This window comes from Psammomys obesus, unplaced genomic scaffold (assembly GCF_907164565.1).
Source record: "Psammomys obesus unplaced genomic scaffold, mPsaObe1.curated_primary_1811, whole genome shotgun sequence".
NCBI classification, from domain to species: Eukaryota; Metazoa; Chordata; class Mammalia; order Rodentia; family Muridae; genus Psammomys; species Psammomys obesus.
The window spans coordinates 1750228-1776314 of record NW_026591711.1 but is presented as its reverse complement, the minus strand read 5'-3'; the positions used below and the strand labels follow the sequence as shown (position 1 = coordinate 1776314).

The following is a 26087-nucleotide window of genomic DNA, read 5'->3' as shown; positions in this document are numbered from 1 at the left end:
AAGACTCAGCCACTAGAGGGAGCCAAAATTTGTTTGTCTAAGTTGTACACATTTGGGTTTCATTAACTCAATTCAAACATGGCAGAATTAATGGACAGATGTCTGAACATCTGTTACTTTGTATCTTTTTAAATTTTTAATTTTTTAAAGAAATAGTTCATCTAATTTTTTTCATTTTGATTCAAGTCCATCTTAGTCATGAACTGTCATAGCAAACATTATCACATGAGAACAATTTCAGATGCCAACTCATATTTTATTTATATATAAATATATAGTAGCCATCCTAGCAACACTAAATCCTTTGGATTCACATATTCGTCACTTCCCGCACTCCCATATTTCTGCCTCAGTAACATAGCTGGAAGACAGGAAATGATTTCTTTTTTCAGCTCACACCCACAGAATACAAATAAAGATAAAAAGTGTTATGGCTCATGTGAACTGTGCATTTATAATGCACTATAGAATAATACAGCTATAAGGCTTGCTGCTTTCTTGTGAATATATCCAACATGAAGGATATCTAAAACAATTAGCAGTGTAGTAAAATCTTCTGATTTATTTGGTTGTGAAATGATAACATTCTGATTATTTTCTACACCTAACATCTGTCAGAGGCTTATGACATAAGCTGAAAACAATTGCTGAGGTCGCCACTCAGCGGATAACTTTCCCTCTGCGGGGGCTTGTTTCCAGGACCACAGTATTAACTCCTGGCCTGTGGGTTCAGAGTAGTCAGTAAGTGCAGCACAGCAAAACAGACTGATTCCGAAAATCCCTGCCTCTGGGAACTTGGCTGATTTTGCACTCTACCCTCTGGTGACTGCAATGTCCACTGTCCTGAGAGAGCAGCAGTCACGGGCAAAGGGACACAGCACACCCGATATTTATATATCCTCCCAGCCAGGCCACACAGGCCACTCTAGGACACATAACTGCATCACACATGATGCCAGGCTCTCAGGGTCCTCTGGCTACTGCCTGATTATGACCGAGGAAGTAAGAACAGGAACTTGCAGCCCCTGAACCTTCCCTGCAAATAAAAAAATGCAAAAGGTTTGGTAACCAGGACTAAGTTGAAATCAGTGGGAAAATCGATATGTAGGGCAATTAAGATATGAAAATACCATGCCTGTGTCTTATCATTGTGTAAGGCAGTAAAAATATGCCTACATGTCAAAATAGTTTAAACACAGAATATAGCTTAATATTCTTAAGTTCCTAATAGGAATTCAGGCCCTTAAAAGCCCCACTTAAACTTTTTTCCTATTTCTATTCTAGGTTACCCAAACCACCTAATTCAACAGTGGGGTAAGCATATACTTTATATTTTCCTCCCTTTTATACTAAAAAAAAAAAAATGATGGACTGCTTATGACTTAGATGGGTATGAACACAGATGAAACATTTCTTGAAAGCTGCAGGTTAGCTATTGGGACAAGTCCAAGGCACTGATATTTTATTTCTCTTCACTTTTATCCTGTCTGTCTCTTAAAATACAATCTTATTTTAGCATAGTTTTAGGCTTATAAATGTATTATGTGTTAAAACAGATTTCCTCATGTACCCCTACTCTCCCTGCTGTCTCTTAGTTTTTATGCAGAATGCTTTTCATAGCAGATGAGCCAGGGACGGTGCACTGCCATTAATGACTCCACACTTCAGGTCTAATCACATTTGATGCTGACTTTTTCTGTACTAGGATTGCACCTACGACACCATATTGCATTTAGTCCAGGTCTCTTTGGGTGCCTCTTGGCTGGGTCAGCTCCTTCGACTTTACTTGTTTTGATAATCTTAATAGTCTTGAGGGTGAAGCCGGGCGTTGTGGTGCACGCTGGCAATCCCAGCTACCTTTTAAGAGCAAAGCACTTTTATAAAGTATTTAGGGCTGGGATGTAGCTAGGATGGTGGAACACTTGCCTAGTATGCACCAGGTCCTGGGTTTGATTCCCAGCACATTCCTGTAAGCCCAGCACTCTGGAGGCAGAGGCAGGAGAATCATGAGTTTTAGGTCATCCTCAGCTATATGTTGAGTTTGGGGTCAGCCTGAGCTACATTAATCTCTGTCAAAAATTTTTTTTCTGTTATTTTGCACGGGAGTTTTACATATTCTTGTGTGGGTTTTGTTGTTTTGTTTTGTTTTGGGTGTGTTTTTTATAATCACGCATTTTGGTTTATTTTGGTTTAGGAACTCAGGAAGTAATCCAGTGCCACTTTTTTTTGTTTGTTTCACACTGGCCGAAAGCTGTTCTTTGAACCTGTTCCTGTATTAACATTTCCCACACTGTAGTGGGACTATGGGAAGGTTTTACTGTTTTTACTCGCCTTCTGGCACTATAGGACATTTCTGGGTCAGCCTATTCGTTTCCTGACTACTCCTAGAAGCAGCCAGAACCTCAAGATACAGAGCTCCTTTTATTAGAGACTGGCCTAAGTAACCAGACCTGAGTAGTAGGTGCTGCTAGACCGACGTTCTCCCACACCTCACTGGAAACATTAGGTTTTAAAATTGTGTTTCAGCCTTGGTGAATAGCTACTCAAAAAGCAGTCAGAATCTATGTCAAGGTTGCTGGAGAGGGGTATTATTAAAAGGCAATCTTTGAAGAATTCTTGTTTGGGGATTTTTAAAGCACTTCACACAGGGTATGAAAGGGAAGCCCTTTTTGCTAAGTTACATTCATCTTTCTTGAGTCTGAGCTTCTAAGTGGCAGGCTTGGTTCCTTCTAAGAGCTGTGTGGTGTACAGCAGTGTGGTGTACAGCAGTGTGGTGTAGGCAGGCTTGGTTCCTTCTAAGAGCTGTGAGGGAACCTCTTGGCTGGCCCAAGTCTGCTGAGAGTCTTGGCCTATAGATGTGACCTCTCAGTTCTGACCTCACCTGGTGTTCTCAGTGCATGCCTCTGGGTGTCCAAGTTTAACTTTCTTTTAAGCACACAGCCTTCACATTAGGGCCCCACCCCACTTCAGTATGACCTCCTCATGCCTAATCACACATACACTGACCCTATTTCTAAATTAGTTTACAATATAAGGCCCTTGGGGGGTAGGATTTCAACGCAGAGCTTTCGAGGAAACAATTAAACCTGTAACAGCTGTCTTGTTTTCTTGCATTCTAATTAAACACTGTTCTCTGGTCTGCGGACCTCTCCATCTGAAATTTCTTATTTGTACAGCATCTACACTGTCCCTTAGTCTGTGGCAGTTCTCCAAGCAATAGTAAAATTAGATCTTTTTTAACCTTTCCTTCACTGTGCTATTTTTTTTGTTTTAATATCTAAATAATTTGCTATGTCTGTGTGTGTCTGTGTTCTGTTGACCTCTCAAAGAAACAAGTGGCTTGGGTTGGAAGTCCTGTCAAAGATGTTGGATTACTGGGCCAGATGCTCAAAATTATTCTCTCTCTGTGTGTGTGTGTGTGTGTGTGTGTGTAGTCTTTTTAACTTTTTTTTTATTAATTACAGTTTATTCACTTTGTATCCCAGTTGTAGCCCCCTCCCTCCCCAAGCCAATTGATAGAGGAGGTCCTCCTCCCCTTCCCTCTAACCCTAGCCTATCAGATCTCATCAGGACTGCCTGCATTGTCTTCCTCTGTGGCCTGGTAAGGCTGCTCCCCCCCTCACGGGGAGGTGGTCAAAGAGCCAGCCACTGAGTTCATGTCAGAGACAGTCCCTGTTCCCCTTACTAGGGTACCCACTTGGGGACTGAGCTTGCCATGGGCTACATCTGTGCAGGGGTTCTAGGTTATCTCCATGCATGGTCCTTGGATGGAGTATCATTCTCAGAAAAGACCCCTGTGTCCAGATTTTTTGGTTCTGTTACTCTCCTTGTAGAATGCCTGTCCCCTCTAGGTCTTTCTATCTCCCCCTTCTTTCATAAGATTCCCTTCACTCTGCCCAAAGTTTGGCTATGATTCTCAGCATCTGCTTTGATACCCTGCTGGGTAGAATCTTTCCGAGTCCCTCTGTGGTAGGCTCCTGTCCTATTCCCTGTTTTCTCCCTCTTCCAAAGTCTGTCCCATTTGCCTTTCTGAATGAGGATTGATCATTTTATCCAGGGTCCTCCTCCTTGCTTAGCTTCTTTAGGTGTACAGATTTTAGTATGTTTATCCTATATTATGTCTAATATCCACTTATAAGTGAGTATATACCATGTGTGTCTTTCTGTTTCTGGGATACCTCACTCAGGATGATCTTTCCAGTTCCCACCATTTGCCTGCAAATTTCATGAATTCCTTGTTTTTAATTACTGAGTAGTATTCCATTATGGAAATGTATGACAATTTCTGTAGCCATTCCTCTCAGTTAAGGGACATCTGGGTTGTTTCCAGATTCTGGCTATTACAAATAAAGCTGCTATGAACATGGTTGAGCAAATGTCCTTGTTGTGTACTTGAGCATATTTTGGATATATGCCTATCAAATGGCAGAGAAACACTTAGTCCTCAACCTCAGTCATCAGGGAAATGCAAATCAAAGCAACCCTGAGGTTTCACCTTACACCCATCAGAATGGCTAAGATCAAAAACTAAAGTGACAACACATGCTGGAAAGGATGTGGAGAAAGGGGAACCCTCCTCAATTGCTGGTCGGAATGTAAACTTGTACAACCAGATTTGGAAATTGATCTGGTGCTTTCTCCGACAATTACAAATAGTGCTTTCTCAAGATTCAGATATATGTATATCTTCTTAAAACATGAAGTGGTGGGGCTGGAAAGATGGCTCAGCAGTTAAGAGCACTGGCTGATCTTCCAAAGGACCCAGGTTCAATTCCCAGCACTACTATGGCAGCTCACAATTGTCTATAATTTCAGTTCCAGGGAATCTAACAACCTCACAGAGACAAGCAGGTAGCCAAAACACCAATGCACATATAAATTTAAAAGAAAATATGAAGTGAAAGTTAAAAGAAACAAAAAATTCTTCCTATATTTCCTACAATTTGTAAGACTAATTAATACACTGTGTGCTTTATATTAGCAATTTAGGAAATACTAATAATTAGGTATGATTATTTTTCAGATTAAGTTAGTTTTGATTTATCTAGCATTGTTTATGGTAGCTTCTACAGAATGCTAGCTCTGTGAATATAGAAATGTGGTCTGGACCATCTCCACGGGAACAGATCCACCACAGCAATGGAGCCCAGTAAATATTTGATTTTTTTTAATTGTACTTCTCTATTTTTATTTACTTGTTAAATCCTAGAGAAATCTGCTCATCGTATCCAATTGAACATCCCTACCATACACACACAAGCCGTGGTGCCATGTTTCCGACCTTCACCTCACCTAAGGACCTCTACACTGGTGTTAAAGCTCGCAGCCAGCAGCCTTTTCCTCCTACCGTACCAAGCAAAGCCTACGACATGATGGTTTTGAAGACAAGAGGTAGAATGTGACTTGAAATCAAAACTGTATGTTGTCTTATCCTTGTTATGAATCCCGTCGTAAGATCAAAGCAGGCAAGGAGAGCAGCAGATGGAATGGCCTGTCACAGTGGGCTAAAAAAGAAAACTTAGCTGCAGTCCGCTGCAGACACAGACTCTGCAGACACACTGCACTTCAAGCACAGCCTCTGGTAGAAACGGGACATCTCCACCTGGCCTCATGTCTTAGCACACCCATAGGTCTGGTTAACTAAAATACAGCTCTGACCTCTTCAGAATAATTACTTTTGCTTCAATTTTCAGGTAACCCCTACAGATATGAACTGCATGATATTCCCATGGATTCAAAGAGAAAAGCATTGTGTTGGCCAGGTCAGGGTGTATATTATGATGTAAGTATTATTCAAAATGTGTGTTTAAGGGAAAATTAATATAATTTTACCTAATACACTTAAAAATGCACAAGATGAGATGAGGGTGATGGCTCAGTGGGTAAACTACTTGCTGTGAGAGTGTGAGACCCGAGTTCTGATCTCCAGTACCTACACAAAAAGCTGGGATGCAGGGTGAACCTGACCAGTCTACCCGAATCACTGAGCTCCAAATTTAATCAGGCCTCGTTCTAAGATTATAACATGGATAACGAGAAAGGAAGACACCCAGTGTTGATCTCGTCTCCACAAGGATGCACACACACACACCCTCCCATACACATGCCCATCCCCCCCTACGCACAGTGCATACATCAAACACATAAAAGTTGACATGGTGGACCACTTATATCTATATGAAAAGTGCAATTTTAACTTGAACACTTTTAATTTTATTAGCTGATTTCATTTACTGATGTTAAGTATGGGACATCTCAAGAGTAGTCAGACAGAAGCAGGTGTGTGTCCTTGAAACTACATTGTGGAAGGACTGCATTTCTCATACTTTGTGTCCTCTAACTCCATCCTTGTGGTTCATAATATCTTAAGTACTTTACATAATTCCACCTATGCATAAAATAATGAGGTTTTTAAAGAAAGATTCATAAGCTATTTTCATTCTAGTCATTATTAATGCATTTGTATCAAAGTCTAAAAGAAAACACGGTATGTTAAATTGCTGCACACAAACCAATTTGAGATACAGCATTTAACTCTTACAGTAATTTTATAAAATTACCACTAAACCCATTTTATAGATGGGGATACTGAGACTGTGACTATGCAGTGATTACAGAGTTCAGGCTTGTGAGGCTTTTCTCTGTTCTTCACCTGTACTCCACATGGATAAAAAAGGAGAAACTTTCAATCACGAGGGAGCATATCTAGGCATTTGAAAATAATAATGGCTAGCACTTATTGGCCAAGTGGCTTCTAAGGGCAGTCTCAGGTTCTTCCATATAGTAGCTCCTTGCAACCGAGAATTTGGGAACTAGGTAAGCAGTTAGTAATGGAATGTTGGAAACATCTGAGCTTTCCCTGGAAACCAATGTGGCAGGCCACACAGCTGTCCACAGAGTACAAAATTCCTGTTTGTTTTGTAGTATGTCTAAAAGAACAATCATTTTAACAGCATCTCTGTTTTTTTATATATCTTTTTATAATTATATACTTTTAATAAATAAACTATCATTTTAAAAAGTCTTGCAAATAAATAAAAACATCACAGGTCTCTGATTCCTTCAGGCAAAATCTGTTACCTAAGCAACAGAAACAGGAAAGGTTATTCTGGCGACAACCCCATTATTTCATGTTCTGGGAGTCGGTGTCTCTACCATGTGCTCTCACCATGTTACTCCTTTTTGGGTTCCTCTTTGCCCAAGTGGAAATAAAGTCCAATGATGTAGTGAGTTAGGAAGGCCCTCTGGAAACCACCTTACTTCTTCCCCTCATCCACCTTTCCTGAGTAGATTCCTGCCATGGGACGCTCTCTTCCAGGGCCTTTTCGCCTGCCTAAAATTTGCTCATTTTCCAGGGTTTCACTCAACAATTCATTTCTATTGAAACATTGTTGGGATCTAAGTCAGGAGGCCTTTGTTCTAGTTAGTAGCTGTCCTTTGTGGGCATCTGCTGTCTCAGTGATATGAGAGGCATACTGTCTCCTTTTGAGCTCTGATTAACTTATCTGTTTGATTTCAGTAAAGCTGGCCTACAAATATGAAAAGTTTGGGGAATAATATAAAAACTGGAAAACACTGGATAAGACCTTATTGTCAGGCCAGCAGGGACATTTTTTTCTGCTAACACCTCCCATATTCCATAGCCAGTAACTCTCCACACCAATCCACAGCCTGTCAACTGATTAGAACTCCTTTGAGAACAGAGTATGTTGTATTTTATCTTCCACCATGTTTGGGAGGGGTGTTGTTAAATATTTGTTCATTTGAAACAGGATCTCATGTACCCCAGATTGGCACTGTATTTGGCATGTAGCCAAGAATGACCTCAAACTTCTGATCCTCCTCCCTCCCTCCCAAGTGCTAGGATGGCAGGTATGTGCCACCACACTGGTTGTATTCAGCACTGGGGATGGACCCCAGGGTGCTAGTCATGCTAGGCAATCACACCACCAGCCTAACTGCATCCCAGTCTCTCATATACAGTGCTTCCGACAGTATTTTCCACTGGGGGGTTTGTTCTTTTTCATGTCCCCAGTGTTTAATCTCACTTTTGTGGTCTAACTAGTCTCTTTTTTATTTGTTTTGTTTTTCGAAATAAACCAAAAAAATGCCCTGTCTGTCCTGGAACTTACCTGTAAACCAGGCTAGCCTCAAACTCAGAGCTCCACCTGTCTGCCTCCCAGTTCTGGGATTAGAGGCGTGCGCCTGGCAGTGGTGGTGTGTAGATAACGCATGTGCGGTCAGAGAACAACCTCCAGGTGTCATTCTCCCCTCCTTCCAAGGATTCGGAGATGACACTAGGGCTGTCAGGCTTCATGGCAGACACCTTTGCTTGCTGAGCCATCTCACTGGCCTAGGGCTTAGTCCTTAACAGAATATTTTAAATATTATCATCTTATCCTCATCCTCCCTGATACATGTTTGAAGCTTATGCTATCAGAACTGCAGAGCTCTGGGTACCTCATTCCCACCCAGAGCCCACAGTATCCCTGTGTTTGATCTGACTCTTTTCTCAACCGAGTTGTTACCAAGTACTTGCTGCTCTAACCAGGTTGTGTTGTGGTGTATGTTTGAGTGCATGGCCTATAAGGAGGTGTGGCCTTGTTGGAGGAAGTGTGTCACTATGGAGGCAGGCTTGGAGGCAGGCTTTTATGCTCATGCTATGCACAGTGTGACACACAGCCGCGCCTGCTGCCCGCAGATCAAGATGTACAACTCTCAGCTCCTCCAGCACTATGTCTGCCTGCAAGCTGCCATGCTTCCCACCATGATAATGGACTAGACCTCTGAAACTGTAGGCCAGCCCCAGTGAAACGATTTACTTTCTGAGAGATGCCTTGGTCATGCTGTCTCCTCACAGCAATTAAACCCTAAGACACAGGTCTTCTTGTGCCACTACTTTCTTCTGAGATCTCCTGTCTGGCCACTTCCAGCCATTACTAAGCCAGACATACATTCCTTTGGTAAACAAGCAAGTTTTAATATTTGTTTATTCTGGGCTGCTTATGTCACTATTTGCTGACAAGCCTAAATCCCCTTGCCCTTTCTTTCTCAGTAACAGAGTGCAGTTAGCATTCGGTTTGTGATATAAAGTCTTTAGGACAAAATGTACTTTGTAATCATCTTTTGAGTAAAATGAGACCTAATCCCAGAAGGATGTGCCATACACTTCCCTAACTTTGCTTTTTTTGTTTTTGTTTGTTGTTGTTGTTTGTTTGCTGTTTTTCAAGACAGGGTTTCTCTGTGTAGCCTTGGTTGTCCTGGCCTCACTTTTTAAACCAGGCCGGCCTGGAACTCACAGAAATCTGCCTGTCTCTGCCTCCCTGAGTGCTGGGATTACAGCTGTGCACTGCTGTGCCCAGCTCACTTCCCTAACTTTGAACTTAATTTAAACAATTTTCAGAGACTCTCCAAGTCTATTTATTAATTTAATGTTCATTACAAAACAGATTTCCTTAAACCTAAGCATCTGGACAGAGCCTTGGCTTCTGTTTGAAAGGGAGCTCTTTTCCATGTTAACAGAGGCCCCACTCGAATGTTTCCTGGTTATTAAAACCCTTGCCAAGACACCATAGACAACACTAAATCTTGCATTTCATATTTAATTTCTTGTGTCCTAGACTGCATCTCAGCAAGTGATCACTCAGTATAAAATAAATTAGCCACACCTCCTAAAACAGTGTCTGAAGAAGGCCCATATTTTTTCAAATAAGCTAGCTCTGCAAATAATGAAAAAGACAAGGAAACACAGAGGGCTTTTGGGGGGCTGGACAAGATGGTTCACTGGTTAAAAGCACTTGCTGTTCTTGCTGAGCACTCGGGTTTATTTCCCACCATCCACAACTGCCTGTAACTTCAGTTCCAGGTAATCTAACACCCTTTTCTGTCTTCTGTGGGCTCCTGCATAAACTCACAAGTACACATACATATTGTATATGCAAATAAAATTTAATAATAAATCTTTTTAAAGGAGCTTTCTCTACCCCTAAGTAAGCAAGCCATAGATTAGCAACATATAGAGGTAGCTCTATAATATTTCTTGACACAGACTCGTGTCTTTTTTTTACATGAGTTCTCTACTTCCCTAAAATGGGAGCTGCCTCAACATTACAAGAATTCTAGTAACAGTATCACCCCTGGGCCTAGAAACTTTTCATGGCTGTCCCCTGCCCTTCCTACTTGTGCTCCTCCCCGTGGGGCTGGGACTTACGGAGTAAGAGGCTGGATCCCTGTACAGCACATGTTCCCGTCTCCCACCCCACACCAGTCTAGAGCCTCTTCTTTGTATCCATCCTTGAGGGTTACTACATCCCCAGCCAGTCTACAGCTCTAGGCTAGTGGGGTAGTGAGACAGCTACCAGCCAGAATGGGGGTGATGGGAGGTAGAAGAGAGCCCCTGAGACTAAGTGCAACATCTGCAGTATAAACTTGAAAGAGACTGAGAAGTCTAAATTTGGAACTGTCTTTCCAGGTTGCTAACTGGCAGGTCAAAGTAGAACCAGTTTGTTAATTTCAGCTAAACTGTTTAGACACATGGTAGGCTTCCATTTATACTTCAAACCCCAGGCCCTGCAAACATTAAAGGTGGTCTTGGCATGCAGGCAACAAGTGGCATAATGTTACGTACTGCCCACCTCCACCCCACGTCTGCTTCTGTAGCCTTTTGTCTCTGTATCTCTGCCTAGTTGCTGTGGCATAGCATAACATGTACTCTCTCATCTCCCTCCTTCCCACCCTGCCCCTGGCCTCACTTCTCCATTCAACTAGAATCAATCTCTTCCCTCAGAGAACTTCCACGTAGTTTTGTCTTAACCTTTTTAAAAACAGCTGTCTGTAGTCTCTTCACCCCTACTCTCTTGTACTAGCCAGTGTGCTCCTGGAGCATGTTCGCTTCTGATGATCCTTCTTTCTTTTCTGCCCATTGTGTACATCCGGGCACTGACTGAATGGTTAGAGCCACACTGTGATGCATCTAGCCATGCTTACATGCACAACTCTCTAGAGAATACAAAATAAAACTACAGTTCTAGATAAAGAATGACCATTATATTTTAATGTGAGTGACTTAAGCCTTTGTCAGCTGTGGCCAACATCGTGCAGTTCACTTTCAGGGACAGAAGACAAAGAAGCAGCCACTTTGGCTAAAGTCAGCCAGCGGTTCACAGAACCCTCAGGATGGCTAATGAAATTGCACTAGAAGTAGAGTAGCGAGGGACAAACTCCAACCTAAGTTCTCAGAGAATTTGAGAAGAGATGTGAACATCTCCTTGATAAAATGTGGTTGTAGTTACAACCACCATGCCTGGCTTGAATATAGTAATTATTGAAGAAATTACCTCAGTACCGCTTGCCTGCTGGGACAGTGAGCCAGCCCTCATTTGGGCAGATACCATTAGTAACAGCTATCTTTATGTTCATATTCTAGTTTCCTAAATGTTCTGAAAAAAACAAGCCAATATTCTACCCCAAACCTCCTAAAACCTTTGCTCCTAACCCATCTGTGAGCCCATGGGATACTGTAGAGTCTGCAAAAGAAGCCAATATACAAAGAAACCTTGAGAGGTCCCACTGGATCACTTCATACAATCATGATTTTACAGGTATGAGTCCCCACTAACACAAGTAATGAGAATAAAAAAGGAACACTCACAAATGCTATCTATCACAAGCTTCCATTTTCTGATGTCCTTTCATGTTACTTATTGTATACTAATCCACATTAATGGGAAAGCTCAGTTTCTCTGCTAAATGGGCATTTGGGAGGTAGGCTGGTTCATATTTTATTGCTTATAATTTATGATAAAGAGAATGAGTAGGTTTTCCTGTTTACAAAGCAGTTTAAGTACCATTCTTCATTTATCAAAATAATAAGACAATTTTCTCATTAAGGTACAGGGCCCATGAGCCCCCTTGAACTGGATGATTACCGTGAAAAGGAGGTAGCAGATCTAGCTGGACAAATAGGATTTGACCCACAGCCTGTAAGTAACTGCAATCAACTCTCAGTTATGTGTGTGTTTGGGGGAGCATTCAGGCCTTGTCTCTTCCTATGTTTTCTGTCTTGAGTATTGTGGACACCCAAGCAAAATGACAATCTTAGTTGAAAGATAATTCTGAACTTACTAGAACTGACCTAGAGATCCTTATCACCATTTGGAAAAACAACTCCTCACAGTACTATTTTTTTAAACATTTTCTACCATGCTACCATTGATAAACTAATTCATAAAAGAATTTGCTTATGAAAAGTAAAGCTTAACTAGTGACTTCATGATCCTTGATAAAGTCTGTATCTTTGCAGACTTGGGTATCTTACACGTTACCATGACTTTTGAAGAAATTAATGACTTCTTCCTGATAGTCACAAAAATTGAGAGTTGACTGAATTGCAATCAAAAGCCAATACTTTTTTGCCTATATAAATAAATAATTGATTATATAAGTGGCTTGGGAGAAATTATCAAGCCCTGTAATAAAATATATAATCTGTCAGATCAATTATATAAAGAATGCAAAATGACCTAATATTCATTTGTTGGTTTACTGAGGCCATAAATTGTACTCTGTATGAATACAACTTTTGAAAACAATTTTTCAAAGGTATACATTGTGGAAACATATATATAACTATAAGCATATGAAAACATGGATTATTTTTAGATCACACTGAACACTTAAATTTTATATTAGCTTCAGCATTTGTGAAGAGGATGCCAAATCAAACACCTGAATTGGTTCCATAAATTGGGCTTTATAAGCCACCAAAGGGCTCTTAATTGTTTTGATTCTGTATTTGCACGGGCACTCTCTATTGGGTTAGTTACATGCTCTGACGCTGGGCTGTGCGCAACATGCACAGCCACTCCAGGGAAGGCTGTTCTAGTGGTGATAAAAATCCCTGTGAACCTTTTAAAGAATGACATGCGAGTCCTGGGGCTAGAGGTGATATTCAGTTGGTCGTGTGCTACCTTAGCATGCATGGAGTCCTGGTTTGATTGTTCGGCACCTCATACACCAGGCATGGTGGCACATAATTATAATTCCAGCACCTGAAAGGTGGAGGCAATAGGTTCATGAGCTGAAGGTCATACTCAGCTGCATATCAATTTCAAAGCCAGCCCATGATATGTCAGAAGAAAAAAGAATGTACTGAAAGCTGTTGCAAGCTGGAGAGATGGCTCAGTGGTTAAGTGCACTGTCTGTTCTTCCAAAGGACAAGGGTTCAGTTCCCACAACCCACCTGGCAGCTCACAGCTGTCTGTAATGCCAAATCCAAGGGACCTGACACCTTTACACTAATGCACATAAAATAAAAGTTGTTGCTTACATAGCAGATACTACTAAAATCCGATATCCTTTTCTTTAATGGCAAATGTAGTAAAACTTATCAGAAAGGTGGGGTCTTTCTTCCTCTCACAGTTTATTTACTAAAGCTTGATTAGCTAAAGGTTATTACAATGAATGATTCAGTATGGAAATTCCTCCAACTAGGATAGTCAAAAAGGATCATCCAAAGTCCTTTATTCTTTAACTCCATGCTACTGTTACTATCTTATCAACATTCTTTTTTTTTTAAACATGGGGTATCATGTAGCCCAGGCTGGCCTGAGAGTTTCAATATAGCCAAGGATGACTTTAAACTCCAATCTGGTGTCTATTCCCCTAATGCTTGGGTTACAGGCTTTTGCCACTATGCCTAGTTTTATGAAGCACTTCAGATTGAACCCAAGCTTCTAAGCAAGTATTCCACCAACTGAACTATATTGCTACCCTCCCAAACACAAACACACACACACACACACACACACACACACACACACACACACGCATATGCGCGCGTGAGCACACACACATACACCATTGTTACCTTTCCTGATCAACATGCATATACTTCTTTTTGGTGTCTTCTTTAGCATATTATTATAAAATTTCAAGCATACAGAAATAATTTTCCTTTAGTACCTGTATACTCACCAGCTAGATTCTACCATCAACACTTAGTCAGTTGTTGGCATAATCTCTTCCCTCTAACCAGCTACCGGTATTTTTATTATTGTAAACACATTGGAAAGTACAGGCCTTACTATACTTTATCCCTTAGGAGTGGACGTGCATACCATTTATCAGAGTGAATTTTTTTTTTTTTTTGCTTTTTGTTCAATGTTGAAGTATACATTCATTAAAACTGTACAAATTGTAAATGTACATTTGTCAAAACAAAAGCACGCAGCTTTCATTCACGCCTCTGCTACAATAGAGAACACATGTCACCACCCAGGCCCTAATATCACCTCTTCTTCCCTCGGTGGCACAGCTCCAGAATAGTGTCCTGAATATGACCGCACACTTTGAAAGCATCTCAAAAGGAAACACAGACAGGGCATTGCTTGGCATGTGCACAGACCTAAAACTAGTACCCAGACCTCGACTGAGCACCCCAAACGGTGCTTCTCAACGCACTTAGCATGCCACGGCGTCAGCAGCACCTACGACACTTGTTCAAATGCACGTTTCTGAGCTGGGAGGATGGCTCAGAGCACACGGGCTTGTTCCCTCTTACACATGCTATTTATCCCCCAGAAACTCCACTGTAGACCTCACAAGTCCTAGTCTTAGAACTGAAGGTAGAACTCCACTTTCTGCCAGCTCTGAAGGTGATTCTGAGTCAACCTAGGCTTAAGAATTCTTGCCTTGCCTAGACGATTTAAACAACTACCCAGGAGAGTCAATGCACTCTTGATTTCATAAGTTTTAGTCCAGTGAGTCCTTTTGTATCTTTGAAATTCTGAGAGCCAAGAATTCCCACACAGAAAAGCTTGTCTATAGCCAAATAAAACATATATGTGTGTGTCTAATTTTACCTGACGCCAGTAAAAGAGAAAGATTATTTCTATGGGCCCAAATTCAATGTCTTTAAATAAAAACTGAAAGATCTTAGTCTGTATACTTCCAGCCCTTTCCTATTTACTGAGATAGTGAAACTGGGTATGAAACTGGCCTATGTGTAGCCATATCATTATAATGCTACATTTATTAATCAATTGATTTTTCCCCTTTTATTCCACTGGTATAGCAAGAAAAATTCCATACTGCCTTAAAACCTGCCAGACCTTTGGAAGGTCGAATTGCACGGCTCCTTCAGAAACAACGACCTCTGGAGGCTATGGAGGAGCAACGACGACCTTCCTGTCCAGACTGTACTCCTAAAGCCGTGTGTGCATTCCACAGATTCATACCCAGTTCTATAGAAATGTTGGCAATGAAGGATAACTTCCTGCCTGGGAGGACCCATAAAAAACAGGATATCGAAGAGAAGATTAAGGAAGAGCAAAGCTTGATATCTACCTATCAATTCCCTACTTCTTATCCAGCAAAAGATATGAATAGTCTTTATGACCTAAAAACATTTCCAAAAATCACAGACACTAAGAAGACAGATGATTTGTACCGGAGACAGCTGGCGTTGAAACCCTTACCTGTATCCTACTCTAAGTCAAATCATTACATTAACTATGACCAACTTAAATCCGCCTTCCGTGACCCATATACAAGATGTCAAAACCCTGCTCGCCTCAGTAAGTCTAATATTCTACAAAACAAAAGTGATATAGATTTCAATATTGACAGGTTCTTAAGTAAACGAGAATTTGTGGGCATGGACAGGGAAAGCCGTGAAGAAAGAAGACCTATTTTGGGATGGATTTCTAGAGCTGAAGCGTCTGAGCCTCAGACCAACCTGCTAGATCTTAGGAAATCATTTTCAAAGTCCATGGCACACAAGCGTTTGCACAGCTCCATCCGAGAAGAACAAAAAGACCTCAGGGATAAACTGCACTCTGGGATGAGACATCAGTTCTATGGCCATAATGCCCATTATTTCTATAATTGAGAATTTCCCTCTGCCCTTCAAATCCCAGCCTCTTGCAGGAAAAAAAAAAAAAAAAAAAAAAAAGTATGTCACAGAGTGACCTGCATTTGGCTGGATTCTCTCTCTGTACTAAGCCATAATGACATTAATGAAGTTGTGTTTTTAAGAATTAAGGTTAGGATCTGGTCAGAGGAACCAAAATAATGTCCTGACTTCTTAAAACATTTAACAGTTTGTCAACAAAATATCAAAACCATGGAAAAAATTAGTCTTTAATCTCGTCTTCAAATTACACTCTGAAGTTTTCTAAAGTCACGAAAATCAATGTGCAGACAAAATTTACATCATCGTTTTGCAAGAAATGCAAAGTTGAAAATTTCAAATATTGAAGTTATTTAACAGATAACTCTAGAATGTATCATGATTTAATAAAATTAGAATGTCAACAATCTCTTTCTGTAAATGTTTTCACAAAATAATGGGTAAAATTCATCTCTGAGTTCAAGACCATCCTGGTCTACATAGTGAGTTACAGGAGAATCGCCGTCTCAAAAACAAAAACAATAAAAGAAAGGAGGTAGACTTCAAATCCCCAGTTAAATGAGGGTGGAGTGGCTTTCCAAACTGTGTAACTTCAATAGTCTGTCGACAAGTCAGTGGGCAAGAGGAATCCTGAATGTCCTGCCTGTACACAGCAGAGTTGTTTCCTTCCCCATAGCCTTCTGATAGAAAACAGCTATTTTATACATGTAAAGTTATTTTGTGACAATCCAATTTATTAGACTTCCAATTTTGGCAAGAAAAAGTCTGGCTGGATGTCAGTTATTTCAAAGCCCAACACCGTCACCTTTGAGGTGTTTGCCTAATGTGTACGTAACTGCCGTATGGAAGTCAACACGTGTGCCAAGAGGTGTGCTTTTAAAAGTTCTCTTTGATGCTCTGTGTGTTTGTGTGCCCATCACAGCACCAATGTGGGGGTCTTGGTGCTTCTCCTTCCACTGCGGGTTCTACGGCTCCAGCCCAGGCATCAAGCTTATGTGGCAAGCCGTTTTACCTACTGAGCATCTCACTGGCCCATGAGATTCATTATAAAAGTAATTTATCATTAAGTTAACAACATGACAAAGTTAGGGTTTGGGACAGCTGAGTTGCTTAGAGGAGGCTTAGACAAGACCAGCTGCTCAGAGAAAACAGACCAGCCAAGCTCCACAGAAAGAGATCCACTGAGCTGCCTAGAAGGGTGCAAACCACTTGAGCTGCCTGAAAGAGCCTTAGCATGATGAGCTACCTCAAGGTGGGCACTGAGCCCCAAGGTCCCAGCTTTTGTGAACTGTCAACCCATGCTGGGACAAGCTGTGATGCAGCTGCCTGAGTCATTTCTGTTCCTGCAAATAAACCCTCACCTACATTCTTATAAATAATGCCAATAAAACTCACTGGTTCACACAAAAATGTTACATGTTTTGAATTATTTTTGTTCAATAACCAACATGTACATTACTTAAACCTATTCTGAGCTAAAATTACAAATTGTGGGTAGGTATTAAGCAAAATTTCCATATTAAAATACTGAAAACTGTAATGCAATCAATCACATGACAATTTCTAAATTGTTCATAATTTTGTAGACCGCTGGGCTCAAGTGTCGCTCAGTAGTAGAGTCCCTCACTAGCATGCCTGGGTTCAATCCATAACATCAAAAGGTTTATAATATAGGTTCTGGAGAGAGAACCCAGCAGGGGAAAGCACTTGCTCTCCAAACACAGGAGCCCACATATGCCAGCCAGGGTCCACTCAGTGGGGATAGAGGAAGAAGGATCACTGGGGCTTCTGGCTCCTGCCCACCTGAAAAACCCAAACTCCATATTCAAGGAAAGACCTTGCCTCAAAGGACAAAGAGAGTGACAGAGGAAAACATCTTGCATGCACAACAACACATAACACACATGTGTATAACATACACCCAATTTTTAAAATGCTTTTGAGCTGACAGATGACTCAGTGGGTAGAGACACATGCAGGCCTCATGACAGTGGCATTTATGCACCGGCACTTATTAAAAATTTAAAAATTAATGTTTAAATGCCTTTTTAAAAAGTCATTGAACTGTCCAAGGTGATGTGCAATACAGTTAACATATTAGGGTACTCGGACCCTATTATCTAGTCAGAGAACAGGCCACGGGACTGGACCTCTATGGAACCAATGTTGAAAGATACGACTCCACAGTGCAGCACAGTTTCACCCTTTTTTCTTTCTATGGCTGTGTGACACACACAAGCATGACATAGTATACATGTGCAAATTAGAGGACATCTTCGTGTGGATCATGGGACTGAGCTCAGGCTGTCAGGCTTTACAGCAAGCACCTTTATCCACTGAGCCATCTAACAGGCCAAGGAACTTTGTTTTAATTATACATCTGTTCCTTGGGTCTCCAGAGTGTACAACTGCATTTTAACTACAGGTATTTACCCATGGCCATGTAAAAGCACCACAGCCTTCATTTCAGCACTGTCACAGTCATTCACTCTGATATGGTTAAAATGAGAGACTCTGAGTAAGCGGATACCTATACTCCACGTAGCTCATTAAAAAGTTCAGTGGTAACAGTTTCTAATGGAGATTCCAAAAGTAGACCACTGATCCAATTTCACTCTTAAAATGATCAAAAACACAGTTAAAACCTTTTAAAATTTGCTCATTAGATTGTGCCATATGCTAAAAGCATACAACACACACACACACACACACACACACACACACACACACACACACACAAATCAGCCAGGTTAGTGAAGAAAATTAAACATCAGGAAGATGCTTTCTAACTACCTGGACACATAAAACTGAAGATAGAGGAAACAGCCAACAATACATGGCAGAACCCTCAAAGACTCAGACTTAGCACCAGGGGCCTTTAGATCTGAGAGCAAGGGGAGGAGGAGGGGACAGGAAGCAGCCACTTAGCCACCTGGTGTTGTGTTCTCACAGTCCACTCCACAGTGCAGGACAGCTGAGGAGACCAGCATCTCTGGCATGGGAAGCTGGCATGGCTGAGGACGGGGTACTTCTCTGAAAGGGGGAAATTATACCCATGAGGGTCCTAGCTGGACACAGATCTTCAAAGGAACTCCTGAAGGAGGTATAGCTGAGAACTGTTCACAGAGATGTGGGCCGAGTCAAAACTGTAGGGAGATAGTGATACTCCAAAGCCTTTTCCCATCCTTCAGGAAGTTGCCAGTGCCTCCCACTGGCCTAACCCAGCAAGAATCTGGGAAGCAAGGGGTATCAGGGGTAAGAAGTCCTTAGAGCTCACTGGATTAAGGCAAAGAAAGGTAGGGAGTGAGTCATGATGAGTAAGAAATGCTAAGAGCATGGAAATCATCTTCTCTGGGTCTTCTCGATAACTGGCTGCAGCTTTACACTGGCTGCCTCACCTTGCAAGTTTATATTAATAAACAAAACTTCGCTTAAATTCATGAGCCACCCCTGCTACCTTCAGATTAGCCTAACGCTTCCTCACCACTCAGTCCTTGTAGACTTGAAGAGTTAAGCCTTACAGTGGATTAGGCTTGGCTTATGGGGATCTCTCTAGATCACTAAACTGCCTCCATGTCAGCAATGAGGTATTTCACTTCCTTGTATTTGCTGGAGCAATGTTTTTAGTTTCTTGCCTTCAATAATGTTCTTTTCCCATTCTCAGCCTCACTATCTGTCACAGGAAGCCTGAGTGTTGGGCTGTCTTCACATTCATTATGCTTTGCTGACTGAGCTTAAAAACCTGTGGGGTTTTCACTTAAAGTGAAAATATGTTGTTCTCTGCTTCTCAATTGAAGACTCAAAGGCTACTGTAGACGTTATTTTTTTGTTTGGTTGGTTGGTTTCTTGTTTTTTGTTTTTTCGTAACAGGCCTGGATGCAATTCTATTGTGTCTCAGTGGAAAGCAGAGACAGAGGAACAGTGAGCCAGTGCAGTGGTGAGAAAACACATACGACTGTGCCATCTTGCATGCAGGCATTTCCTGCCACTAGAACAACTATAACAATAACATCAGTGACCATACATTACAGATCACCCTAAAAATATATACCAGCAAAGACTGAAATATTGTTCAATTACAAAAATGTGCTACACAGACAGGAAATGAGCATATACCTTAAAAACAAACAAACAAACAAAAACACAAAAAACCCAGCATCTTCAGATTTGTTCCATACAGGATTGCCACAAACCTGTAATCTGAAAGAAGAAACAGAATATTACAAAGGGGAGAAAAAAAGCACAGCATAATAAAATGAGGAATATTTGTACAGATGCGGGGGTTGATAGGATTGTTCATGTGACTGTGGATGATGAGAAAGCTGGGAAAACCAGAAGTAGCATGGCTAAATTCAAAACCCAGAGAGCCCCAACCAGGGAACCTAATAGTGCAGTTCTGCCTGAGAACTAAGGGGTTACTGGTGAAAGTTCCAAAGGCCAGAAAACCTAGAATTCCTTGTCCCATAGCGAAGTAGGGAGCTCTGGCGCCGAAAGACAGCAGCAGTTCCCTTCTCTAGGCCCTCAACCTATTGCATTTGCCCACCTATTCTGGATAAAAGAGGGCCTGTCTTACTTAATCCACTGACTTAAATGCCAGTCTCTAAGAGATACTTTACTGACATACCTAGAAATAGTACTAGCTACCTGGATATTACAGAATCAGGTCAAGCGGACAGTTATCCGGCTCAGCAGGTATGAAATTTCAGGTTCTCAAGATGGAGTTCCATCCACAGATGGTGGTCAGTTGTGTAAAATGCCTATACTTCATACCACTGAACAAAACAGCAAACTCTGTGATGTGTTTCACTACAATAAAAAGGAGGAAACTAAACTACAGTAAATCCAATTAGCAAAACTGTCTATCTATCCGGCATTTCTCTTATTCTCCTCCCTGGCCTGCCTTCAGAATTATAGTAGCTGGCATTTTGTTGTATATAGAATACAAACACACACACACTCAGAGCTTCTGATGAGAACCTCATGGCAAACAGCATCATATGGTAGGGAGCACAAGAAGGCAGCCTGGTGGCAAAGGAAGAAACAAGACGGACCAGGTTTGCTCCTTCACAATAACTGGCTCTCTCAGAAACGAATCCACTCATGAGAGAACTAATGTGCCCTTTACAACTTGAGCCCAGAGAGAACTTCATGGAGAATCAATTGAGCTGTAAGGGACTTGACTAGAAGTCATGTTCCTCCCATTAGGCCCTTCCTCTTAACGGTCCTACCACCCTCCAATACTGTTAATCCCAGGGCAAGCTTCCAGGATAGAAACCTTTGAAGGATAAACTACACTGGAACCATGTCCAGGCAGAGAGCCACTTGTTTAAATGGTTGGTAAGGAAAACTAAGATGTTTTGTTTTTGTTTTGCCAAGGATGACTCTGAACTTCTCATTCTACTGTCTCTTCCCTCCCAGTGCCTGGATTTCTGGTGCACCTCACCATCACCACCATCACCCATTTATGCAGTGTTAGCAATCAAACCCAGGGCTTTGTAAATGCTGTGAAAGCAATCAACTGAGCCTAGTATACAGGAATAAATGGATATGTCAATCCACTTGGTCAACTAAGTCACTAGTGTACTTATAAGATTTGCAGTAGGATGTTCTTGAAAAACTTGTCATCAGCCAACTCCTTTAAAACTAAGACCAGTAACTTCTGTTACACAGAGAAAACATACTGAGAGAATAATGACCTCAGTAAGGACTACATTTTCTTTGGAGAAATTTGGAAAGCAATATCAGGACTTGGTTTAAAGACATAGTGAATGCCTACAGATATGCTATGCCAGGTCTTTAAAAAGTTTGCTAAATAAGCCTTTATACAAATAAGTTAAATAAGCCAATATAAGGACTATATCTGAATACTCAATGAATGCCCCCACAAGCTACAAAAAGTCTTGAATATGTGTGATGGTCTTATAAAGAGGTGTGACCATACAGAGTTATGTTAGAGAAAGAGAAATTAAAGTTATGACAGTTCAAAAACAATGAAAATACAGTCAGACCTCCATGTATGGATTCCACATCCATGTTGTCCAAAAATAGTAGATCACATCACATACTGTGTAGTTAAGACTTACAATATTCTCAGGTATATTGAATGACTTTAGAGTTTTTGTCATGTTCCCTAAGTGCCACTATATAGTATTGTGTTTGACATTAAGAGATTACTTAAATATTGGGGAGACTGTGTAGATTATATGCAAATATTACACAATTTCATGAGAGGAAGTTGAGCACCTTTGAAATTCTGTGTGGGTTCTGGGAATTGTTCTGGAATTAGCTGTCCCGGGGGATACCTAAGAACAACTGTACTCATACAGGCTGATGTCTTCCCTGGAGCAGATCACAGGACGAGTGGCTTGAGAGGGATCTTCGGCCACTTAAGACTAGCCCCGACATCTAGTGTCAATCTGACGGTGGAAGGAAGGATGGTAGAATATAATAAACTCCACCAGAGTATGGAGTACGTCAAGGCTAGGCGGAACAGAGGGAAAGGACCTGCGCTCATCAGAATTTGGGACAGGAATAATGACGTTAACTTCTAGTGCGAGAAGTTAGGGTATCGGGGAGTTTTAAAGCACAACTGGAAACTTGCTAACAAAACTTCCACCTCCAATACGGTCAGAAGGGATGCAAGTCCCAGTGGATTCCCAATACTCCTCTCATCAGGTCAAACCCTTTTTCTTTCCAAAAGCTCCTCTGACCACCCTCGTTTTTCTACTAAACACTAGGGGAAGGGAGCAGGGACTCCGGGCGTTGCTGCTGCTTTCACGCGCTCTGCTTTCACCTTCCCCAGCTCTGAGGCGCTGGGTGACCGCGAGAGAAGGAAGAAGATGGTTTAACAGGGTGAAGGTCACCAGCAGGCGTCCACTCGAAAGCCGGTGCAGCTGGCGCCGGCCAGGGAGCCCTGACCAAGCCTGGGTAAAGGTCGCTAGCCGACCCAACTGCTGTCTCGGCAGCCTCCGTGGGCGGCGGCAGGAGCCCTCTGACGTGGGTGTTACCTGAGCCGCGCACGGGATCCCGAGGGAGCCTCCGCCCCGCCTCCGGCGTCCGCAGGCTCAGGCACCCGGGGGTGACGTCATCCACGTCCGCGCCTTACGTTCCAGCGCCTGTCGTAAGTGTCGGGCTCACGACGTCCCTAGAGGAAGGGCGCCCTCTGGGCACATCCTACCATGCTAGGCCGCATGCGCGCGCACCTCGCGAGCGCGGACGAAGCTGGAGCCAATGAGGCGCGGCTACGTCACGACGCAGCTCCGGGCGCTGCCGCACGTCAGGCAGCGGACGGGTGGAACAAGTGTGGTTGCACCGACACCGGTACATAGGCGCGGGCCGGCGTGTCCTTGGGCTAGAGAGCGGGACGTCGGTCTTCGGGACATAACGTTTCTTGTGTCGACCAGCCCGGAGCGGTGAGCGCGCGCCGGGGACGCGGGGCGAGAGAGGCGCGAGGGGCCGGCGCGGGCCGGGCCGGCGCGGGCCGGGCCTGCGGGCCTGCGGCAGGGGAGGGCTGGAGGCGGCTTGCAGGGCTGGGTCCCGGGGTTCTGGAGGGGACTCGCCCGCCGCCCTTTCAGGGAGCGGTAGCTGCTGCTCCTCTAGGGCTGAGCCTGATCTTTACCTGAGGAGGCGAAGGGTGGCTTTCCTCAGTCTCCTTGAGACCGGCCTGGATGGCTGACCTCGTGGTCACCCCCGGGGTCTCAGAACGCGAGAGTGAGAAGGTTCCTACCCCAACCCTCCTTTGCGTTCCGGTGCTAGACTAATGCGAGAGAGAGCGACTTAGCCTCCACTTAAGACCAGGGCGCGTGAAAGCACCAAGAACCCTCCACCCGCCCCGCGCCTCACCACTCCGTTGATGTGTTTTGTCTTATCTTTGGAATTGGCTTTAATTGGCAGCACAGACAGCAGTTAAGCATCCTGAGATGTTAGAATCGTAGTGGTTTGAGCTTAAAGGAATTATAGTCCAGTTTCGTGTTTGTGACTTTTTGACCTTGCCCTCTTCTGGAATTGAGGTTTGAGCTGGGTTTCCACTTCCGTTCCTTGGGCATGAACTTGTCATGAATACAGACCCGCTTTAAAGGAGGGTCTCCTGCATACTGTGTTTGCTAACGAAGAATATTGCAAATGGACTAAGGTAGCATCCGGCCTTGTATTAGAGGTGGTAAGAATAGCAGTGGGTTGGTAGCGAGGTGATTTGAATGGTCACTGGGATCCGTTGTATGTGTTGCTGTAACAAGTTACTTGACCTGTTGGGTCTTTTCATTTTTAGAATTAGAAAATGGGTGATGTTGAGAAAGGCAAGAAGATTTTTGTTCAGAAGTGTGCCCAGTGCCACACTGTGGAAAAGGGAGGCAAGCATAAGACTGGACCCAATCTCCATGGTCTTTTTGGGCGGAAGACAGGTCAGGCCGCTGGATTCTCCTACACAGATGCCAACAAGAACAAAGGTAAGTAGGGGACTGTTGACTGTTAAGCCTTAGCACCGATTGTATGGGTGTAACCAACGCAGACCTATCAGGACTGTAAAACACTTAACTGCTACGTCCCTTTCTGTTTAGGTATCACCTGGGGAGAGGATACCCTGATGGAGTATTTGGAGAATCCCAAAAAGTACATCCCTGGAACAAAAATGATCTTCGCTGGAATTAAGAAGAAGGGAGAAAGGGCAGACCTAATAGCTTATCTTAAAAAGGCTACCAATGAGTAATTCCACTGCCTTATTTATTACAAAACAAATGTCTCATGGCTTTTAATTGTACCATAATTTAATTCGTACATCAAAATTCAGATCATGAATGGCTGACAATATTTTTGTTGGACAGTCCCAATTTAAGTAAAACTGACTTGTAGTAAAATGGATATGACCTTTTTTCAAAATAACAATCCAGTTGCAAATAGACTATCACTGCTCTCCCTTTCTCAAGATAAGATTGGACTTAAGTAGTAATGTTCTACTTTCCACAAAGGTGGGGGTGTCACCTCAAACCTATTAAATGGTTTTGTACTTAGATTTATATAAATGGGCATATGAATGTGTTTAAACACTGGGAAAACTCTGTCATTGTCTCAGAAATAAGACTCCCCTGTGTCTCAATTTGTGCTCACTGGTCTGTTACAGGCAGTGGCTAAACGTCAGTAAGCAACTGTCTTTCTTGATGATGCTGTTTTATTTAAATTCCCTATGTCAAGGATGCTGCCCTATTACCACGGAAAGACACTGAGTTTGCGTAAGATATCAAATAAAGAGTATTTAATACTTTATGGTTCATCTGTAAGTTGAAATGCTTTTCGTCACCAGCAACTTGGACCTTTCTAATTTATTTTATTATCTGAGACGACACTGTAATTCAGGACTGTCCTTAGACACCCATTCAGAAACACAATAGTGGAATGAACTTCTGTCTGTGTGGTTGTAATGGTGCTCTTTGTCAACTTACTAGATGGAAAGGTTAAAATAAAGGACATAGTTTGTAAGTTACCAACAGTAAGACTATAATTTAAAACAATCACAGATCATGTTTTGATTGTGCCTTGTTTAATGACTGTTAAAATTTTAGTTTCAACTTTCCCTGATTGAAAGCCATGCTCTAGTGAAGGCACTGGGTGGTGTTCCTTTGATCTCGGGAACAACTTAACCTAGAGCAACACTTCACCCTTAGTTCTTTGTCAGGATGATGTATAAGCGGAAATAGTTACATACTCACTAAGTCCTAAATTGTATAGAAAACGGTAGGGAAATAAGGGTAATAGCAGGAAAAGAACCTCATCAATGACTTCAGAAGTGTGGAGAATGATTAACTAGGACCCTGAAGTCTGACACTTTGATAAACCTTACATCATATAAGAAATTGAAGACAGTCTGGAAACAAATTTGGAAAGTTTTCTGTAATTTGGAGTTTTGGATTAAGATTTATCTTATTTGTATAGGTGTCTTATCTGTTTATATGTTTGTGCTATACATACTGCATTACCCTTGAAGGCCAGATGAGATTGTTAGTTCCCCTGGGACTGGTGTTACAGAGGGATCTGCAGTGTAGGCAGTAGGAATCCAAGCTGGGTCCCCTGGAAGAGCAATCAGTGTTCCTAACCCTGATAAGCTTTTTACTTTGTAAGTACTTCAGAGGTTGAGCTTTGTAACATAGGACTTGGTGAGTCCTAAGTTTTGTTAGTTTTGTAAACG

The 26087-nt window shown here is 42.2% G+C and overlaps 2 protein-coding genes and 1 long non-coding RNA gene across 3 annotated transcripts in view; 2 read left to right on the top strand and 1 right to left on the bottom strand.

The window, feature by feature from the left end:
- Window positions 1-15889, top strand: part of CUNH7orf31 (chromosome unknown C7orf31 homolog) — a 28686-nt gene extending 12797 nt beyond the window's left edge. Inside the window, exons 4-9 of the mRNA XM_055611839.1 lie at window positions 1285-1314; window positions 5210-5391; window positions 5694-5782; window positions 11426-11600; window positions 11890-11981; window positions 15074-15889. Coding sequence (XP_055467814.1) covers window positions 1285-1314; window positions 5210-5391; window positions 5694-5782; window positions 11426-11600; window positions 11890-11981; window positions 15074-15889 — 1384 coding nt within the window. The remainder of the gene's footprint in view (window positions 1-1284; window positions 1315-5209; window positions 5392-5693; window positions 5783-11425; window positions 11601-11889; window positions 11982-15073) is intronic.
- The window catches only part of LOC129680249 (uncharacterized), a 34569-nt gene extending 11581 nt beyond the window's left edge, over window positions 1-22988 (bottom strand). The window contains exon 1 of the long non-coding RNA XR_008720660.1: window positions 22918-22988. This is a non-coding gene — a long non-coding RNA (uncharacterized LOC129680249). The remainder of the gene's footprint in view (window positions 1-22917) is intronic.
- Window positions 22989-23183: 195 nt separating this feature from the next.
- On the top strand, window positions 23184-25168 carry LOC129680283 (cytochrome c, somatic). The gene is made up of 3 exons (XM_055611881.1): window positions 23184-23322; window positions 24177-24354; window positions 24466-25168. The coding sequence occupies exons 2-3, from the start codon at window positions 24186-24188 to the stop codon at window positions 24612-24614; spliced, it is 318 nt and encodes a 105-aa protein (XP_055467856.1). The 5' UTR covers window positions 23184-23322; window positions 24177-24185; the 3' UTR covers window positions 24615-25168.
- The last annotated feature ends 919 nt before the right edge of the window (window positions 25169-26087 follow it).

Bases quoted from the DNA above. Each gene is read 5' to 3' on its own strand.
- LOC129680283 (XM_055611881.1), top strand. From the start codon at position 24,186: ATGGGTGATGTTGAGAAAGGCAAGAAGATTTTTGTTCAGAAGTGTGCC. The intron at 24,355-24,465 runs GTAAGTAGGGGA...CTTTCTGTTTAG, and splicing joins AGATGCCAACAAGAACAAAG to GTATCACCTGGGGAGAGGAT.